The sequence below is a fragment of the Rhinopithecus roxellana genome, chromosome 2 (genome assembly GCF_007565055.1).
Source record: "Rhinopithecus roxellana isolate Shanxi Qingling chromosome 2, ASM756505v1, whole genome shotgun sequence".
Classification (NCBI taxonomy): Eukaryota; Metazoa; Chordata; class Mammalia; order Primates; family Cercopithecidae; genus Rhinopithecus; species Rhinopithecus roxellana.
The window spans coordinates 141232222-141254293 of NC_044550.1; the positions used below are offsets into that span (position 1 = coordinate 141232222).

Consider the following 22072-nt stretch of genomic DNA (forward strand, 5'->3'; position numbering starts at 1 on the left):
ATGGTAGGAAAAAGAGTGTGAAAACAGGGCTAGAAGAACAAGCAGGTCCAGAAAGAAGATTATAAGAGGCATCATGTCAGAGGAGCAGCAAGGAGGACGGGAGGGCAGTGGGTATGCGAAGAAGAGCTTCCACTGAGAACATTCCATGGGCATTTTGTATCAAGGACATTTTGTATCAAGAACTTGCCTTTTCTCACTCAGTCATTAATTCACATACCATAAAATTCACCCATTTGAGGCCAGGCACGGTGATTCACGCCTGTTATTTCCAGCCCTTTGGGAGGCCAAGGTGGGTGGATCACTGGAGGCCAGGAGTTTGAGACCAGCCTGGCCAACATGGTGAAACCTTGTCTCTACTGAAAATACGAAAATATGCTGAGCATGGTGGCGCATACCTGTAATCCCAGCTGTTCCACAGGCTGAGGCAGGAGAATTTCTTGAACCCAGGAGGTGGGGGTTGCAGTGAGCCGAGATTTCACCACTGTACTCCAGCCTGGGCAACAGAGCAAGACTCTGTCTCAAAAAAAAAAAAAAAAAGACCATTTGAAGTATACAATTCAGTGGGTTTTAGTATATTCACAGGGTTGTGCAACCATCACCACAGTTTAATTTCAGTGTTTTTGGCACTCCCTCAAAAAACCTGTATGTATCAGCTGTCACCCCCCGTCTTCCTCTTCCTCCCTTACTTCTTCAGCCTTAGTTAACCACAGATCTACTTTCATCACTATAGACTTGCATATTCTGAACATTTCACATGAATAGAATCATGCAATATGTGGTCTTTTCTGCCTGACATCTTTCACTTAGTATAATGTTTTCAAGGTTCATCATGTTGTAGCATATATCAGTACCTCATTTCCTTTTATGGATGAATAATTATCTACTGTGTGGATATACCACATTTGTTTATACAGTCATCAGTTGATAGCCATGGGCTACTTTCAGTTTTTGGCCATTTTGAACAGTGCTGCTAATCTCAATCAGTTTTATTTCAACAACTGATGGTTATTTCAATTGGTAAAGAGAGAGGCATATATCAATCACAGGCACAGACACGATCTGAGCAGACGGCTCTTTATTTATTTGCAGACCATCTGGTTTATTTTGTATTTAACAAAATATGTGGGGACTCTTTTGACATATTTTTCTGTGCAGTAAAGAACTGAGACTTAGGCTACAGGTATCAGTGATAGGGCTTCCTAATTACTTGTGTTTAGGAAAATTGTTTGCAAAGGAATTGATAACTTTTATTGAGTGCTTCCTCTTAGGTTGATGCATATTTTCCAGTATAATTCTTACACCATTCTGTGTGCTAAGTTTTATTATCCTTAATGTAAATAAGACTTCTGAGGCACATGGATGTTGTAGCACGTACTGAGGTGCCTGCCTCCAAGTTCACCCACAGGTGCATACTGGCAGCTTCTCATTTTAACCACCAGTCTCTTTGCTTCTTAGCCTGAGGCATTCTCAGACTGCCTGAAAATCCCTTAGCAGTGCTAGGGATCTATTCACTCCAGGGCAACCCTAAACTGTTGAAGTGACTACATGCTCAGCTTTCCTTCTTCCTTCCAGATGTTCTACATGAGAGGTCAGCAAACTTTTGCTCTTAGGGCCAGAAAGTAAATATTTTCAACTTTGTAGGCCATATGGTCTCTGTAGCAACTATTCAACTCTGCCATTTTAGTACGAAAGTAACAATAGATGGTACCAAAAGAATGGGCTTGGTTATGTTCCAATAAAACTTTATTTATAAATAGAGGCTGTGTGGGTAGGAATTGACCTGTTGACTGTAGTTTGCTGACACATATTCTCTGTGATTTCTTAGAAGATTCCTAATGGAGTTGAACCCCAGTTGCACCGAGAGGTAACCCGTTCATTACCACACTCTTTTTTTACTGGTTTTTCTTTCTTCCCCGTGTCTTTATTTACATGCCTGTATTTTTGCTTCCTGGGGTCTCCAACCAGACAAACTCCCTGTCCCAAATTCCTTCTCTCAGGATCCGTTTTTGGGGAACCAAATTGACAAACCAGGACAATACGCTATTACACCAGGCTTAGAACATGCATATGAAGAGATCAGAGGCTGTGGCATGAGTCTGAGCCGCAGTTCTGCACCTGAATGACCCTGGGCAAATAACTTCACCTCTTTGTGCCTCATTTTCCTCATCTATAAAATGGGTATTGTCACACAACCTACTAAAAAAAGTTGTTAGGAGGATTTTATGTGTTAATCTGTGTAAAACAGAAGCATGCCTGATAATACATAATTTCTTATTATAAACCATAGAGACTTGTGAATGGTTCATAAAGTTTTTCTTTCATTTATGGAAAGACCCTTTATGCCCTCTTTGCAAAAAAAATAGGATTGAGTTAATGGATTTTTCAAAAAATTCTTTAAGACTTCATTTTTTACAGCAGTTTTAGGTTCATAGCAAAATTGAGAAGAGGCTACAGATATGTCTTATATCCCCGTCGTCCCCTGACACGCACAGCCTCCCCCAGGTAGCAACACCCCCCACCAGAGTGGTCCATTTGTTACAACTGATGAACCAACATTGACACATTGTTCTCACCCAAAATTCATAGTTTACATTAGTGTTCATTCTTGGTGTTGTACATCCTGTGAATTGGACAAATGTATAATGACATGTAGTCACTTTTTTTTTTCTTTTTTGAGGCGGAATTTCGCTCTTGTTGCCCAGGCTGGAGTGCAGTGGTGCGATCTCAGCTTACCGCAACCCCCACCTCCCAGGTTCAAGCTATTCTACTGCCTCAGCCTCCCAAGTAGCTGGGATTACAGGCACTTGCCACCATGCCCGGCTAATTTTTGTATTTTTTTGAAGTAGAGATGGGGTTTCACCACGTTGGCCAAGCTGGTCTCGAACTCCTGACCTCAGGTGATCCACCCTCCTCGGCCTCCCACAGTGCTGGGATTATAGGCGTGAGCCACTGCGCCTGGCCTATTCACCCTTTTAAATCATTTATTGTGAGAAATATAAATAGCTGAACAATACAATGTACTTTTCCCCAGTTTGGCTTTGATGATTTGAAAATATATTGTCCTTTGTGTTCAAAAAACACAAAGCACAAAGAATTCCTGTCTTTGAGGGCTATTTACTGTATACTGAAATATTTATGAGTGAAATAGTATATCAGGGATTGTTTTTAAAAATGACCGTGGGAAGAGAAGTGGGTGTGGATACCGAAATAAGATTGGTCCCGAGCTGACACTGGTTGAAACTCGGTGATGGAACCTGGGAGTTCATTATAATTTTCTCTCTACTTTCCTATTTGACATTTTTCATAAATATAGATGGTTAAAAAAATACATGGCCTCAGAATCTATAAACAAAACTTTGCTGCTGTAAGAACTGCATTATAGGAAGGAAGGAGGGAAATTATCTCCAGCTACATCCTGGGGACCACCACCCTAATTTGTTAACATATCAGAACTACAGGTTCTTTTTCATTCTTAAGTATGCCCAAGACCCTCTGCAAGATTTATCTTCTGTGGTCACAGCAGGGAAAGGAGCCTTGTGACACTCCGCTAGGGAAGAGGAGATGTGGTGACACTCAGCCAAGTTAGTGAAGTGGACCTTCGATATTTGAAAAGGACATTCAAAACAACATTTGAAAGAGGTCAGAGTATTTGTTCAGTGAAACACTTAGGATCTATAAAATGGTTATAGTGTTTGTCCAGGAGAATAAACACTGGAAATCTGTAGAGAGGTCACAGCCTTTGCCCAGAGTAGTAAATCATTCAGATACGATTTTTAGCTATTACAATATTGACATGGAGTTCAGGTGATAATGGGTATGTACTTTTACCATGTCCCTCCCTGTGACTGTACAAACCTACATACTGACATCTATGAGTTCTCAGACTATGTATAAGCCTTTCCCTGTATTACAGTGCTCGTCATCACTGTAGGCACCTTTGAAAGAGCTGCAGGAGAAGGTGAGGAAGAAAGCCCTGCCTGGAAAGCAACAGTGAACCACCAGTGTCAGCAAAGTGAAGCTTGTTGCAAGGCCTGCAGTCATTATGCACCCAACAGCTTCTAGTTCATCCCAGTGGCCCTGAGACTATTTATCCTGCGACTTCACACGCGCTTTGTAGTTTTGTTGTGATCTTCGCTGAGTCAGTGCGGAAATCACAGGCTGGATTTTAGATTTTTTACTTTTCAGCATGTGATTTAAAGTTCTGTTGACTTGGGGAAAGGGCTGATAATCTTGTGCTAAATCATTGATGGAATTTAAACTAAAATCTCCATCTCCCAATCAACCCAAATGTCCATCAATGGTAGACTGGACAAAGAAAATGTGGTACATATACACCATGGAATACTAGGCAGCCATAAAAAGAAATGAGATCATGTCCTCTGCAGGAACATGGATGGAGCTGGAAGCCATTATCCTCAGCAAACTGACAAAGGAATGGAAAACCAAACACCACATATTCTCATTTATAAGTGGGAACTGAACAAAGAGAACACGTGGTCACAGGGAGGAGAACAGCACACACTGGGGCCTGTCAAGGGGTGGGGTGAGGGGAGGGAGAGCATTAGGAAAAACAGCTAATGCATGCTAGGCTTAATATCTAGGTGATGGGTTGGTAGGTGCAGCAAACCTCCATGGCACACATTTACCTATGTAACAAACTTGCACATCCTGCACATGTACCCTGAAACTTAAAAATAAACATTTTTCAAAAGGCAAAAATAAAATGTCCATCTCTTGAATCCTGGTTTTTTAGTTATCCTACATGGCTTTGTCATTTGCACAGATTATGTGATGGTTTTGAGTTGATTGAGGCTGCAGAAAAATTGTGCTAATTTACAGTGAAAATCAAATCAAGACATTTGATTGATGATGTGTGATCATCATTGTGCACGGCTAGATGTGCTGATTGATGACGTGGTTTTGGATATGCTGTTTACTGTCTCAGCTGTAGGTAACTGGAATCCACATGCATTACCTCCATTCCTCTCCCACTCCGGCATGCAGACATTTTGCATTCAGAGCCAGTAATTTGGTGCCTTTTCCTACGAGTTTGGACTGATAGCATGAATGCTAAATTTTGGAATACTACAGTGTGATATGAAAAACATATTGCTAATTAATGGAATAGAACCAGGTAGGAATTTCTTGGACAGATAAGAGATAAATGGTGTTTTTAATTTGGAAGTGATCTTGAGTGATTCTTCTGAACTCAGTTTTTAACTGACAAATCTTAATATCAGACTTTATTAAAAACGTTTTCCAAGTGTCATGTGCAATTAAAGCTTCATCAAGGAGAGGCACTTGCATGTCATTACTGGTAATAGAATCCTGTTCCTGTAGTTTTTAATTCCCACATTACTGAAATGAAACACAACTAGTTATGTAGTATAATATGTAAAATCTACTAGGGAATTCAGTAATTTTGCAATTAAGCTTGAGGTCTTTTAAAATCATTTTGTCTATTAAATATGTCACTATAACTGTTTAATCATGACTTGAATAAGAGACAGGAGAAAACGTATCTGGGAAAACGCAAATGGTTGATGAGTAGAAAAAGTGACTAAGGTTGGCCGAGCGTGGTGGCTCATGCCTGTAATCCCAGCACTTTGGGAGGCTGAGGCGGGTGGATCACGAGATCAGGAGATTGAGACCATCCTGGCTAACACGGTGAAACCCCGTCTCTACTAAAAAATACAAAAAAAAAAAATTAGCTGGGCGTGGTGGCGGGCACCTGTAGTCCCAACTACTTGGGATGCTGAGGCGGGAGAATGGCGTGAACCCGGGAGGCGGAGCTTGCAGTGAGCCGAGATTGCACCACTGCACTCCAACCTGGGCTACACAGAGAGACTCCGTCTCAGGAAAAAAAAAAATAGTGACTAAGGTTGACGTGTGGAATAGTGGTAAATTCTACAGAATCTTAGCGCTCCTTCAAGGGAGGGGTAAACATGAGCCATGCCTGGGAGACAGTTTGTATATTTTGAGAAGATTGGATGGTTACTGTGGTTAGCTTGGTATGTGGCCAGGGACAGTAGAAAATAAGGAAGAGTTCAGCTAAAAGTAATAGAACGCCCAATTTATAGTGGCTAAGTATCGTCATTTCTCATTTTGACATCCTTAACAACGTCGCCAGGGAGCCCGTTACTAATGTAGATTATCGGGCCCTACTTAAGCCCTGCAGAATTAATTAGCATTTCCATTGTAAGGAGATTTCCAAGCGATTCATAGGCCCATTAAAGTCTGGTCTAGAAAATAAAGATACTTAGATACCTCACTGAATAAGGATCGGAATGCAAGCAGTTCCAGAATAGCTGGATCTAGATCGTCAATAACTGGCTTTTGTCTCATTCCACTTTGCAATCCCTAGCATGTTGACTTTGGCCTTTTGTTATGTGGCCTCAGGATTCCAAGATGGCTGCTGTGGCTCCTCGCACCAGTGCGTTCTAGGCAGGAAGGGTGGGGGAAGACATCTTCTAATATCTCATTGGCCAGAGCTGGGTCACATGTTGACTTTTTGTTTTTTTCTTTTAACCTTTCCTATGATACTGAACATGCTGACTTTCAGATGACTCACTTGGGAAGGTAAAAGAATTAACATTACTAATTTATACATTCATTCATTCATTCAGACAAAAAAAATTGCCTACTATGTGCCAACTCATGAGTATTCTATGGGGCTACAGCTGAGATCAAAGGTCTATGTCTATGATCTGAACAAAATTAGGGTTATTTTAGTGAAGAGGAAATGGGAGAATCATTATTAGGTAGAATCAATATCAGCCACAGGTAGGTTGAAGCCAGATTTGGGAGGATCTTGGAAGTCATGTCAAGAATGGTCTGAGACCAGTGAGGATACCTTTGAGGTGATTCAAGTAAGAGATGATGAGGACCAGCCTAGGATAATAGTGGCTGCGATGGAGGAAGGGATGCTTTGAAGGTCCGCTGTGAGGCAAAGTGCCTACTTAGTGATACTGTATGTGGGCGATGAAGAGGAGGGGTGATTTACTGAAAATCTGATGGGATCCTTCACTCAGCTGTCTAAGACCAGCTGACATGAAAAAACAATCTATGTATCATATGACTCTTAGCAGTGTATTTTTTAAAATTTTATTTATTTATTTATTTATTTTGAGACAGTCTTGCTCTGTAGTCCAGGCTGGAATTCAGTGACGTGATCCAATCTTGGCTCACTTAGTAGTGGATTTTTTAAAAATCTATGTATTTAACACAAACATAATCAGGTGATACAAAACTCTGTAATCTAGATTTTCCACCTAATGTGTCATGTACCGATTTCTGTCAGTGCACGCAGAACTATCTCATCCTTCTTTAACTCAGTTTTTATTTTTATTTGAAAAATGTTGTAAAACGTAAGTTAAAAACCATGTATAATAAATTTAAGAAACTATAAAAAGTAAAAAAAGAAATCGCCCGTTCATTTTACTTCTGGACCATGTATCTGCCCTGGTTTTTTTCCAAAGGTAGCACAGACTTAATGAGAGATTCCCGTGAACTGCACGCACATACCTCTCTATGTGTATACAGTTGTCCCTCAGTATGCGTCGGGGCGAGGGGGTTGGTTCTACCACCCCTGTGGATACCAAAATCCATGGATGCTCAAACCCCTGATATAAAATGACATAGTATTTGCCTATAACCTGTGCGCACCCTCCCATATGCTTTAAATCATTTCTAGATTACTTACACTACTCAATACAATGTAAATGCTACATATATAGTGTTATACTGTTTTGTTCAGGGAATAGTTACAAGAAAAACTGTCTGTGTGTGTTCAGTACAGACACAACCATCCTTTATTTTTTCCAAATATTTACAATCCACGGTTGGTTGAATCCACAGATGCAGAACCCATGGATAAAGAGGGTCAACTGTATATAAATTACAGGGTGTTACGATGTTCAGTTTCCACCATCACTTTTTTTTACAAAAATTTCTGCCTTTTGTTATCAGCACCTGTGGTCCAAGAATAAGCAGTGTTTAAGAGAGCTTTACCTCAAAGTTTACGCTTTTCATTTTTCTATTATGTATATAGATTATAATACATATCGTCTCGGCTGGCCGTGGTGTCTCATGCCTGTAATCCCAGCACTTTGGGAGGCTGAGGTGGGAGGATCGCTTGAGTCCAGGAGTTCAAGACCAGCCTGGGCAACATAGTGAGACCTTGTCTTTATTTAAAAAATAAAAAAAAAACATCTTCCCCCAAAATACATACAATCTGTTTTAAATAAACTTTTTTTTTTTGAAACAACATCTCTGTCACTCAGGCTAGAGTGCCGTGTTGCGATCTAGGCTTACTGCAACCTCTGCCTCCCAGGTTCAAGCCATCTTCCCACCTCAGCCTTCTGAGTAGCTGGAACGACAACTGGCTAATTTTTGTATTTTTTGTAGAGATGGTGGGGGGGGGGGGTCTCCCTATGTTGCCCAGGTTGGTCTCGAACTCCTGGACTTCAAGCGATCACCCACCTCAGCCTCCCAAAGTGTTGAGACAACAGGCGTGAGCCACCACACCCGGCTTAATGAACTTCTAATACACTATTCTATTTAAAAATTTGTTTCATTCGTTGTCTGACTCTCTCTTCACTAAGATGTAAGTTTCCTGAGGGCAGGGGTTTTGGTTTGTTTTGCTCACAGATGTATCGCCACAGACTACACAGTACCTGGCCCCAAGTAGGTGCTCAATACATACTGAATGTGAAGTGAATAAACTTCCAGCAGACTATCCTCATTGTGCTTTAACACATTTAAAATGACCAGTTGACTTTCCCTGTGCTTCCATTCTGTGTCTTTTCCCCTCGACCTCATGTGATATGCTCAGGGACGCCAACTAGTGTCAGTATTAACTTATGAAAAGTGGAGTGTAGCCGGGCACAGTGGCTCACATCTGTAATCCCAGCACCTTGGGAGACTGAGATGGGCAGATCACTTGAGGTCAGGAGTTCAAGACCAGCCTGGTCAACATAGTGAAACCCCATCTCTACTAAAAATTAGCCAGGTATGATGGAGCACACCTGTAGTCTCAGTTACTTGGGAGGCTGAGGCAGGAGAATCACTTGAACCCAGGAGGTGGAGGATGCAGTGAGCAGAGATCACACCACTGCACTCCAGCCTGGGCAACAGAGCAAGACTCCGTCTCAAAAAAAAAAAAAAAAAAAAAAGAGGGGAGTGTAGAAATGAATTCCCCCAAAGAAGCCACTGATGCATGCCACGTTGAAACTTAAAGGATTACTTTTATCTGGTCTTTGGGATTATCTGCACCATGACTCCCCTCCCCTTACATGAAGGATCAAGGTGACCACATAAACATTTAGACTCCCTGCGTGAGATGGGAGAACATAAGCCCCTGACGAGTTTGTATAATACTCATGGCCACAGTTACACAATGTGGCAGGCATATCCCTTCCTTTCCAAAAGAAGGGAAGAGACAAATGTATGATACCTGATATTACACATGTTTTCATTCTTCACAATCACTGAAGTAATAAATAACACTACTTTTTTAGAGACAAGGAATTTATCTGTTGACAGGAATATGTATTGCTGGGCACAGTGGCTCATGTCTGTAATCCTAACACTTTGGGAAGCCAAGGCAGGAGGATCTCTTGAGCCCAGGAGTTCAAGACCAGTCTGAGCAACACAGCAGGACCCCTCTCTACAAAGCATAGAAAGACTACCTGGGCATGGGGGTGCATGCCTGTAGTCCTATGTACTCAGGAGGCTGAGGCGGGAGGATTGCCTGAGCCTAAGAGTTCAAGGCTACAGTGAGCTATGATCACACCACTGCACTCCAGCCTCAGCAACAAAGCAAGGTCCTATATCTTAAAATAATAATAATAATAAAAATAAATAATATAGAAAGAGAAGAGAGTTGAGATTTCAAAACAGTCCTTCTGACTCCAAACTCCATTTTTATCCTACACCACTTTTTCATAAAAGTTCAGAACAGATTGTTTGATGTTTTTCTTATTGCTCATTATTACTTTTTAAAAGGTCGATTCTGACATTTGATGTACATTTTCTGACAAACTACATATCATTTTCCTCCCTCCCTTCTGTCTTTCCTTCCTTTTATTCTTCCATTTATAATGCAACAGATGATAGTTTTTCATGGTGTCCTGTAGGTAGTATATTTTATTTTAAAATACCAGATAAAATTATCAGCAGCCACTTGTGGAAAGCTTCACCGGAAAATATTACTTCAACCATACTTATATGTTTTTTAAAATGCTAGTTTTGCTGATCTCCACTTAGAACAACAGAAACACAGATGGCTACAGTTACTGGATTTGCTGCCAGTTTTTGTGCCCCCTTTCTCATACACATTTATGGTGACCAAGTTTACTTTCAAAAACATATGCTAAGAATAGTAACAGATTTTTCAGATTTGAAGTTGTCTAGGAAAAAAGTATGCTTCATGTTAAGAAAGAGTCTGTAAGATCAACAAAGCAGATTCATCTAGAAAACCCATTCTCTGAGCAGGCCATTTTCATCTCTAACCAATAAACACCAGATTCCTTAGCTTGGCAGTCAAGAACCTTGACCATATCTGGTCTCAGATGATTCTTCATGCTTTTTTTTTCTAGTTCCAAGATGCTGTAGTCTATTTTCCAGCAAAACGGGACAGTTGATTTTACCTCGTAGCCATGCTTTCCTCTGTTTTGCTCATCGCTGTTCCTTTTGCCTGGGGAGATTTCCTCTTACTTCTTCCTAGCTCAAATGCCACCTCCTCCAGAAAGTGTTCCTGGATTAGATTTGCTTTCACACCTCTAGACCTCACTGGTCTTTATTTGTCCCGTCTTTAGGACACATATACAACATCTTCTACTTTAATTATCTCTGCCCCAATTCAAAGAACAATTAGAAGGCTATTAATAAAAAATGAATGTGTCAGAACAGTTGAAAGAAGTTGCTTAACAATGATTTCTCCTAATGATATAATGAGACAGGATTGCAGACAGGTGGACTGCAATTATTTTTTAAAAGTTGCCTACCATAGTTGTTGAAGAAAAACAATTCAATTAGAATGCCTGCTGATTGGCACACACACTTTACCCCACCAGTCTCCCTGTTCCCCATTACCTTCTACTGGTACATCATATATTTACATTCCCTGACTGACTCTGGGTGGCACTTGAGTTTACAAGCTCCATATAGAGGTTACATCAATCATTTGATATACCAGGTGCAAGTCATGGCTCTGTCACTTTCTAGCTAGGCTGTCTCAGGTTAAGAGCAAGACTTCTAATGATACCTTTGAATGGCCCTTTCTTTTCGAGGTGGCCTTATGCAAATAAATAGGTACAGCTGACCCTTGAACAATGTGAGGGTTAGGGGTGCCAATCACCTGCACAGTCCAAAATCCACCTGTAACCTTTGACTCCCAAAAAGCTTAACCAATAGTCTTCTGTTGACCTCACCAATAACACCGTTGACTAACACATGCTTTGTATGTTATATGCACTATATCCTGTATTCTCACAATAAAGTAAGCTGGACAAAAGAAAATGTTATTAAGAAAAATCATAAGGAAGAGAACATATTTCATTATTCATTAAGTAGAAATAGATCGTCATAAAAGTCTTCACTCTCATTGTCTTCACACTGAGTAGGCTGAGGAGGAGGAGGAAGCCGAGGGGATGGTCTTGCAGTCTCAGAGGTGGCAGCCGCAGAAGAAAATCTGAGAACAAGCGGATCCATGCAACTCAATCCTGTATTGTTCAAGACTCAACTGTATATTTTTGCATGTGGGCTCAAATACATACACACACATGGCCATGGGTCAAAGATTCATAGAATAAATTAGACAGCAAGAATATTTGTCATTGAATTGAAATGGCTCACTGCAAAACTACCTTCAACTTATCTCTAGGCCTTAGAAACAGAAGTGACCCTTTACTGCTGTGAATCAATAGCCTGGACTAGATTGGGGTTGGATTGGCCAAGGTACATAGTCATTGCCATAGTCCAGTATTCCTGCCCAAGCAGTCACCATTAGTAGTCACATTGTTCAGACAGCGCCTCTCGGCTCTTCCCACCACTGCATGCTGGATTGTCTGCCACGAGTAGATGAGAGTTGGCAAAAGGGATAAATCAGGATGAAACATTTGGGCATTTTGCAGTTTAGAGAAACTTTGGGGGTGCTGCTTTAGTAAAAAATGGAAGACTTGCATTTATTAAAGGTTAGTAAGAAGTGAAATCGTGTATGCAAAAGTACATTATAAATTAGAAAATGCGGTAAAGGCAGAAACTATTTATTTATTGGTTGTTCTGCACTTTACCTAAGTGGTTTTTGATCATTTCACAATGTATAAGAGTTGGGTTTTACCTCCATTTTATGGATGTGGAAATAGGGCTTGGATGTTAGCTAACTTGCCCAAATCTTACAGTTAACAGAAAGTGGTACTCCTCAGATTCCTACCCAGGTCTGTCTGACCTCAGGCCTGTGCTCTTTGTGTGAGTTCGTGCTGACTCCTAGATGATGTGCTAGGCACAAAAATTAGATATTACACCAATTTCCACTATAGTTAACATTCTATCTAAGTATAAAGTGGGACCACAGTCTTAGATGAATTTGGCTGTTGAGAGTAGCAATAATCCAGGATGGCTACTCTGATCTATGTTGATAAGGAAAATGGAGAACCAGGTACCCGTGTGGCTGCTAAGGATGGACTGAAGCTGGGGTCTGGACCTTCAATCAAAGCCTTAGGTGGGATATCTCAAGTTTAACACCATGTTTTGGCAAAACGTTCACTGCTCCATCAGCCTTACCTAAAGCTACCAGAAAGGATTTGGGTATTGTCAAGAGAGCTACAGAAAAGTCAGTAAAGACCAATGGACCCAGCAAACAAAAACAGCCAAGCTTTTCTGTCAGAAAGATGACTGTTAAAAAAAAAAAGCTCTGTTCCTGCCTCAAATGACACCTATCCAGAAATAGAAAAATTATTTCCCTTCAATCCTCTAGACTTTGAGAGTTTTGACCTGCCTGAAGAATGCCAGATTGCACACCTCCCCTTGAGTGGAGTGCCTCTCATGATCCTTGATGAGGAGGGAGAGCTTGAAAAGCTGTTTCAGCTGGGCCCCCCTTCACCTGTGAAGATGCCCTCTCCACCATGGGAATGCAATCTGTTGCAGTCTCTTTCTAGCATTCTGTTGACCCTGGATGTTGAATTACCAGTTGTTTGCTATGACATAGATATTTAAAATTTCTTAGTGCTTTAGAGTTTGTGTGTATTTGTATTAATAAAGCATTCTTTGTTTAACAACATAATAAATACATAAATATAAAGTGGGTCATATTCCTCTTTATGTGCATCTGTCTCAGCTGTCCCTTGTTCCTATATTTCTTCCATAGTACGGCCCCTACTCTTTGGGGATATGTCAACATGATTTACTTCTGTAGAGAAACAGGAGACAGGAAATAGCAAAGGATAAAGGAGAAAAGGCCAGGGTCAGGCCAAGAACTTCCTACATCTTTTCTTCCCAGCCTAGCGTGAACCAGATGAAAGCCTTAAAGAGGTCCTAGCAGCAAAGGGAGATAATTGAAAGAATGAGAATTTTGTGGAATACTAAAAAAATAGGGTACATATTTGCAGCTAGGACTAACATTGATTATCTTAAAATGTCTGTATGGCTAAATAATATTCATGAAATCCCATGTCTTATGCTTCTAATGTCTTATAACTTAAAGCACTTTTATGTCCATGCCTTGAATTCTGTACAAAGCTTTGATAGAGTCACAGATGTCTGGTGTCAATCCAGATTGCCTGAAAGGCTTCAGGGGTTCCTCTGTGGTTCCTGAATTCCAGGACTTAGTGAGTTTCCTAGACCAAGAGCTGCTATTCATTATACATGTTAGTGGTTTTGCTCTTTCTACTGAAAGTGGGTGGTGGTTATGTCTCTGAACATGTTATTCCATAAAAAGCGAACTGGATATGGCTATTTAAGAACCATCAAGGGCATGACAGGCCAAAGGTTCCAAATCCCTCTTCAATCAAAGGATGCTGTCAGAACTGACCTCCAGAAAAGATGCAAGGTCTCACTTCTAGGCTGTCATACTGGTCCTTAGAGAAGAGTTACCATTTTGTGATCTGCCCCAATCCATTATTGATTTTTGCTTCCATGCTATTTTAAAACTGGAGAAGGTTTAAGTTTAAAAATTCAAGACAAATCATAAAACATTTGGGAAGTCACTTGTACATTGCCTGTCTTCCCCACTAAATTGTGGGCCCCATGAGGGCAGGGACCATCTCTGTTTTGTTCACTATGGAGTCCAAGTACTTCCCCTTATCTTGAAGCTGATTCTGTGGTGGGCTGCTCCAAGTAATCTGTCTTGGGCCAGTAGTCATGCAGGTCAAGGATAAGTTTCCATTAGGTGTGGGCATAAGTTCCTACCCAGGCATTGTCCTCTTCACCAGAAGAACTAAATTTCATCTGTAAAGGAAGACATCACATTCTGTACATGGTAGGGCCTCGTTCTCCTGTAAGATTCATATTTCTGCATTTTGGACTCAAGAACCATAGGTATATCCCATGGCAAGACAGGAAGTATTACTGAAGTCAGACTCCCTGGGTCTTCATCTTGTTTCCTCTATTTAATGGCCATGCAACCTTGGGCAAGCTGGTAATGTCTAAAATTTTACTCTTAAAGCTGTTGATAGAGACACAAACATGTTTAAATTTCTAAATGTTTACTGCCATAGTAAGGATCTAAATGACATCAGAGTAGAAATTCAATAAATATTTGTTGGATGGATGAGTGAATAATTAACCTCTCAGACTTCAGTTTCATCACCTGTAAATAAAGAGGTGTAGCTATATGATATCTTTTCAGTTCTAATATCCTGTGGACTTAGTTATGTTAGTAGTTACGATATTTTTTATTCTTAGTAATTTTTTCAGGATTACTATGAGGATAATAAGAAGTCAAATTCTAAACTGAAATAAGTCAAGGGAATTGAATAAAAACTTGGATAAAAAAAGAAAGTGTTTTAAAAATCACCCTAAGTCCAATGATCAGATGGCCTTTGCTTTAAAGTGTGTCTGTGGTCAGCCCAGGGAAATAGTCTACAGCTTCTCTGAAGCTCTTTAACATCTTCATTACAGTCAGTTTAAGTATTTCCTTGGCAATAAACATCAACTCTTTTTCAGATGTTTCTTTGCATATGATGGCCTTGGCATGAGACATGAAACCATTAAGAAAATACAACCCAGGTCCTCTGCTACAGTCCATAAAAATCATTTAGTTGAAGCTATGCGTATTTATTTATTAGCTTATACTCATTTTTAAACTGACTCATAAAAAGTACAGTATTAGGCCATTCTTGCTTTGCTGTAAAGAAATACCTGAGACTGGGTCATTTATAAACAAAAGAGGTTTAATGGGCTCACAGTTCTGCAGGCTGAACAAGCATGACACTGGCATCTGCTGGCTTCAGGGGAGACCTCACAACACTTTCAGTCATGGCGAAGGCCAAGGGGGAGCCGGCATCTCACATGGCAGAGCAGGAGCAAGAAAGGGTTGTGGTTGTGGGGGGAGGTCCAGGTGGGCAGATCACCTGAGGTCAGGAGTTCGAAACCAGCCTGGCCAACATGGTAAAAACCCGTCTCTACTAAAAATACAAAAATTAGCCAGGCATGGTGGCATATACTTGTAATCCCAGCTACTCACTGAGGAGGCTGAGGCAGAAGAATTGCTTCAGCCTGGGAGGTGAAGGTTGCAGTGAGCCAAGATCATGCTATTGCACTCCAGCCTGGGTGACAGATTGAGATTCCGTGTCAAAAAAATACCCATCTATGTACTTATGTACAAAATGTCTGAAACTGCTAAGACTGGGTAGTAATTACATGGGTATCTCTCATATTATGCTATTTATATGTTTTAAAAATATTTAATAATTTTTAAGATCCCAAGAAAAAAGAATACCGTAATAAAAAACATCCAATATCAGACTCTACTCTCTTGTAGATTAGGAATAATATCTCTGCTCTTTTTCCCCCAATGGCTCATTTGTATTTGGCATTTGATGCCTGCTTAAAACACCAGGGTGACTATAGGGTCCCTGATGTTGGTTAGGGGCCCTCTCTTAAGCTTTCATAGCACCCTCTCTTTTCCTTCTCACTGCATTTATCACCCAGTTGTGCCATTTCCTGTTTACTTGCCGTATGGGCTTGCTGGACCATAAGACGTTCCTCTAGGGGCAGGTGGCTTGCTTACTGTAGCATCCCTGAGGACTGGAATGCAATAGATAGAGTGGCTGAATGAATTACTACAGTGACAACTGCAATGGCTTAAGTTCGGTGCTCTTTACACACATGGGCCAGGGTTGGATATGCGAAATTACCACTTGATGAAATTAGTTAAAGCAGCATGTGTTGGCACAGAGAGGCTGTGTGCCCATTTCTTGGAGTCCCCTAGGCTTCAGTGCATACACCACAGTCTCACAGTTGGAAAGGAGGGTCAGGACGCTGTGTTTCATGTAAGGTGATTCTAAACCTTGTGCTAGATCCACTGACACATCCAACTCAAGACTCGGGATCCAACTGGACACTCAGGTTCCCATTAGGCTATGGCCAGGGCCAAGCCCCCTGCCACTGAATTTCCTAGGCACTGGGAGGTCAGGGTTTTCCTGTCCACTAGCGTGACCAGTTTTTCACAGAGAGGACCAATGTGCCTGCCTTCCCCAGATCAGGGCAGCTCAGCTCCTGCTTTGTCCTGGGTTCAGATGGAGTTTGGCTTGCTGGCCTCAGCATAGCCTGGATGGGGACAAGGGGCAGCTTACTGCAGGTCTCACTTTCTTATTAGCCCCCGGCCTGGCTGTACCCTTGAGAAGGGCCCTGCTGCCTCGGACCCAACAAGAATTTGCTTCCTTTCTCTCTTCCTTCCTTCCTACCTCATTCATTCATTTGTTCTTTAGAATCTGCTGCCATTTCATGTCTATTTGTATCTCATCTAGCTAGCATCAGCTCTGTTCCCAGCCTCATGAAAAAGGCCAAGTTCCTTCCCTGACAGAGCCTGCTGTTGGCAGGAAGCTGCCAGAGCATAGTGGCTGTCTAGAGAACCTCTCTGGGCCATGCCAGCTCCCTGAAATCTTAGAGCATGAAGCCCTGTGTTTGTAGCAGTTAGGACTTGCTTGGAGGGATGCTGACAGGTGGTCTATGCAGACACTGCTCCACTGTGCCTAGGTGAGGCCTTTGGTGAATTATTTTACTTTCCTGAATCTCAGTTTCCTCATCTGCAAAACAGAATAAGTAATACCTTGCAGCAGGGTTTTAAGGTAATTAGGGGCTATGAAGTAAAGTGGTTAAGTTGGCAGCGTGCCTGCGTCTGATTCTGGTTTTCTTCTTTCCCAGCTGAGTGCTTCAGTTTCCCCATCCAAAGATAGGTATTCATACTCTCGACTTCATACACTGTAAATGCTTAGAACAATGCCTGGTGCATGATGGATGCTGCCTGAATGTTTGCTGGTTTTAGCAGTGCCTGGCAGATAGGAAGCACTCAATACACACTATGTTCTACTACTATTATGATTACTCTTACCATCTAGGGTGGTGAGATAGATAATATATGAAAACATCTGGCATGCAGTAAGTACTCAGTGGATATTGTTTTCGTCCTTCCTGACCCTTGATCTTGGAGCAGGGGTACCTTGAAGTGGAGGGAGGTGATCCCTGCACTGAGTTGGCATTCTTTATGCTCATCTTGTCCCTGAGAACAAGAACTCTAGAAAAGTTCCAGGAGCATCGGGGCCCTTGTGATATTATGACCTCGAGATTGGTGAACAGATATGTTTAGTTCTATCTTGACCCTGAGCTAAGGCTGCCAGGCACAAACCTGTTGTTTATTTATGTATTTTATTTATTTACCTGAGATGGCGTCTCATTCTGTCACCCAGGGTGGAGTGCAGTGGCATGATTTCGGCTCACTACAACCTCCACCTCCCGGATTCAAGTGATTCTCCTGCCTCAGCCTCCCAAGTAGCTGAGATTACAGGTGCCACCACGCCCAGCTAATTTTTGTATTTTTAGTAGAGATGGGGTTTCACCATGTTGGCCAGGTTGGTCTTGAACTCCTGATCTCAGGTGATTCACCTACTTCACCCTCTGAAAGTGCTGGGATTACAGTTGTGAGCCACCACCCCTGGCCATGGGCATTTAATTTAGTATATATTTCACAACATACCTGAGGGAAGCTTGGAAGGGACCTTGGAGACCATGGGCCTAATACCCACAATTTACAAGGTGGAAACAGGTTCAGAGAATGTGACATGAACTGTCTGATGTCACATAGCTGGTTGCCAGCAGGTAGAAGCTAGCAGCAAGCACCTGGACAGCCTGGGCTGCCTCATACAGAGAAAGACTCCACAAGTCCATGTACAAATTGATTGACCCACTATAGATGACTCCTGACCCTCATCTGAAAGCTGAATTTATCTTCACCTCACCCAGAGCAAAACTTCGGTTGTGTTTGAAAAATTCCAGGTGAGAAGAGCAATGACTCAGACGTCACTACTTAGAAGCGTTCAAAAAACTGAGTGGGATCCCGACACAAATGGAAAAGAGAAGCTAAGCTATTTCCCTCTTACATTTTCTCAGCCCTTACATCTCCTATCAAGATCAATAGACATTTTCAATTATGTACCTTCTCTAGCTGTGCACAGAGACTAAGATGGAGATGGTGGCTTATTTTATAATCTATGAGTTCCTTTGCTAAGTATAGAGACATCTTTTATCTTTTTCTTATTATTATTATACTTTAAGTTCTAGGGTACATGTACACAACGTGCAGGTTTGATACATAGGTATACATGTGCCATGTTGGTTTGCTGCACCCATCAACTCATCATTTACATTAGGTATTTCTCCTAATGCTATCCCTCCCCCAGCCCTCCACCACCCCAGTGTGTTATGTTCCCCACCTGGAGACACCTTTTATCTTAAAGGTTTTCAGAGGGGCATTTGCCTAGGAACATGGCACTTGGGTCTTATATTCTGGAAAATGAGCTTGCTCAGTGCACCTGAAAATTATACTGAGTTTTACCAGGCACACTCTTCTTGTTGAGATGCAAGTACACGTGGCTTGGTGGACTTTTTGTAGGAATCTTAAGCTACAACAAAGGAGACAAATTCAAATTGTTTCGTGCATTTCTGCAGAGGTTTGTGGCACCATTTATTTCCAGGTGCTTGCCGTGCAATTCTGATCCAAAATTCAGTGCTGAAGCACATAAATTTAGGCTTTGAAAAGAGTGAGGACAATCACAAAGAGTTTCATTTGTGTTTAAAACTTGGCAATTTTAAAGGAATCTTATTAAGATAAAAAAAGAGGGCCGAGGCAGGTGGATCACGAGGTCAGGAGATCGAGACCATCCTGGCTAACATGGTGAAACCCCGTCTCTACTAAAAAATACAAAAAACTAGCCGGGCGAGGTGGCGGGCCCCTGTCGTCCCAGCTACTCGGGAGGCTGAGGCAGGAGAATGGCGTGAACCAAGGAGGCGGAGCTTGCAGTGAGCCGAGATCGTGCCAGTGCACTCCAGCCTGGGAGACAGAATGAGATTCCATCTCAAAAAAAAGAAGAAAAAAAAAAAAAAAAAAGAAGAGAGCCAGGCACAGTGGCTCACATCTGTAATCTCTGCACTTTGGGAGATCGAGGCGGGAGGATCACCTGAGGTCAGGAGTTCAAGACCAGCCTGGGCAACATGGTGAAACCCCATCTCTACTAAAAATACAAAAATTAGCTGTATGTGGTGGCATGTGACTGTAATCCCAGTTACCTGGGAGGCTGAGGCAGGAGAACAGCTTGAACCTGGGAGGCAGAGGTTGCAGTGAGCCGAGATCACACCATTGCACTCCAGCCTGGATGATAGAGCAAGGCTCTGTCTCAGGAAAAAAAAAAAAAAAAAAAGATAAAAAAGAGAAATTATTTTAGAAGTGGGTAATTATCCTAAACAAAGGCAAACTAAACCACCTTATAAAAAAACAGAAAATTCTGATTCACTATAGAAGAAGTGGAAAGAGGAAGTTTGGGTCAGATTTTTACTAACGAATAGATTTGATTAGGAAATAGGAGTTGATTCTTTTCAGTTTTATTTTTGAAGGAGAAATGGAACTTTCAGTTTAGAAAAAAAAAGTTATTTCTTGATAAAATTAGTGCTCTGTCGAGTGATGCTTCTAATGTTTCCACTATAAATTATAGCAAAATGTCTGAGTTTAAAGCTGAGAGTCTATGTTGAGTTACAGGACAGGGTGTGGGTGTCAAAATCTTTGGACTCTAAATGTTTACAGTGTTTTCTTTTATGAGCTCATGACTGCTGGGTTTTTCCATGAATTTGAAAGGAGTGTACAGTGTTTTGAAAAGAAGATTATTTGCTTAAACTTTTTAGACTGAACTAAAAATAGAAAAACACTGATTCTATTTTTGGAATGTCTTACAAGCTAAAAAGTAAACATGATTGCTATACGTATTGAACAACATACTGAGAACAGATGTTTAAATAGCAAAACGTAATAATTTAGCTGTTTTTGAAATATCACAGCATTTTAATGAATTGATTGTTAATGAAGAGATAGGCCTACGTCGTAAGTAAATTTCTGTTTCAGCAAGAGTGTTACGTACAAGGAGAAAGAAAGGCATCCCCAACTTGTGTGAACTTTATTCTCAAGGGACTTTGTTACTATCTTGTCTCCTCTGGGGTTGCAAGTTTGGGGGTTCCCTTTTACCTTGCAGTCTTCTTAGTATTTCTGCTGCGACTGCAGCCAGCTGCAGGTTTTTGGATACATTTAATGAATTTTGCAAGGCTTTTAATTTAATTTAATGAAGGTGGCTGGGGTCACTAAAACTGTTCTCATGAAGTCTGCTTGCTGTTATTCTGGCTAACAGGAAACTATGATGTAACGCACAAAATCAAAACACAAAATTGTTTTAATTTTTTGTTTAAATGTCTACATGGATACATCAAGGTAGAATGTTCTTGAGGTACCCACCTCAATTTATAAGGTACTCCTCAATAAGTCCTCACCTAATTTGTCCTTCTACTTCTCTACACTTTCTTTCCTTCATGAACCAATTTATTGAGCACCGTTTGCTCTGATGATGATCTTCAAATACTCCGTCTTGCCACCTGCAGATTCATCTTGAATCTGGCATGATTTAAAATGTGAGTGTGGGTGTGTCCTCGAGAGAAAGTGAGCGATGTAGACAGGTAAGGAGGGATTGGAGGTGCGGGGCTGGGAGAGCAAGTGTGAGTTCCACATGTGAGTGAGCAGGACCCATGCCTGGGGACGAATTTCCAAACTGTTGAAAGGGTGGCAGGCTAGTGATGCTTGTGTGTCCCAAGTCTCTGCCCAGCTAGTATGATAGGAATTTACCAAAGACACTTGGACGATTTGTGGCTTGGCTTATGGAGTTAAAGTAACAAATGGAGCACAGTTTTGCTGTTAGACACCGCAACTCATAAAAAGGGAAAGGAAAATATCGAGACACATGCTGCAGGCCCACCATGCTGGAGTGAATTTTGGCTCACACACAATCTCTTCTCTGATCTTAACTGTGTGTCCTGTCTTATTTTGTGTATCTATAAACCCAGCTCTGAGCTTGAGGCCTCCAGCCCATCATTTCTGTTTTACTTCTACATTTAAAACATATAATTCCCACTATTATTACAATACCAATCATTGTTGCTACTACTAATACTATTACTACCACCACTACATCTACAGCCAAAATTTGCTGTGCATCTACTATAGGCCAGTGCTTTATCTGTTTTTTTTCTTCTTTTTTTTTTTTTGAGATGGAGTTTCATTGTCACCCAGGCTGGAGTGCAATGGCACAATCTCGGCTCACTGCAACCTCCACCTCCTGGGTTCAAGTGATTTTCCTGCCTCAGCCTCCAGAGTAGCTGGGATTACAGGCATCCACCACCACCATGTCTGGCTAATTTTTGTATTTTTAGTGGAGACGGGGTTTCACCACATTGACCAGGTTGGCCTTGAACTCCTGACCTCAGGTGATCCACTGCCTCAGCCTCCCAAAGTGCTGGGATTACAAGCATGAGTCACCAAAAC

At 41.4% G+C, this 22072-nt stretch overlaps 2 protein-coding genes across 2 annotated transcripts in view; both read left to right on the plus strand.

The window, feature by feature from the left end:
• The window catches only part of TBC1D1 (TBC1 domain family member 1), a 243683-nt gene that overhangs the window by 52553 nt on the left and 169058 nt on the right, over positions 1-22072 (plus strand).
• PTTG2 (pituitary tumor-transforming 2) lies at positions 12425-13215 on the plus strand. Its single transcript, XM_030921241.1, is given in 3 exon segments — positions 12425-12736; positions 12739-12895; positions 12897-13215. Coding segments are annotated over 3 exon segments (597 nt in total). The 5' UTR covers positions 12425-12615.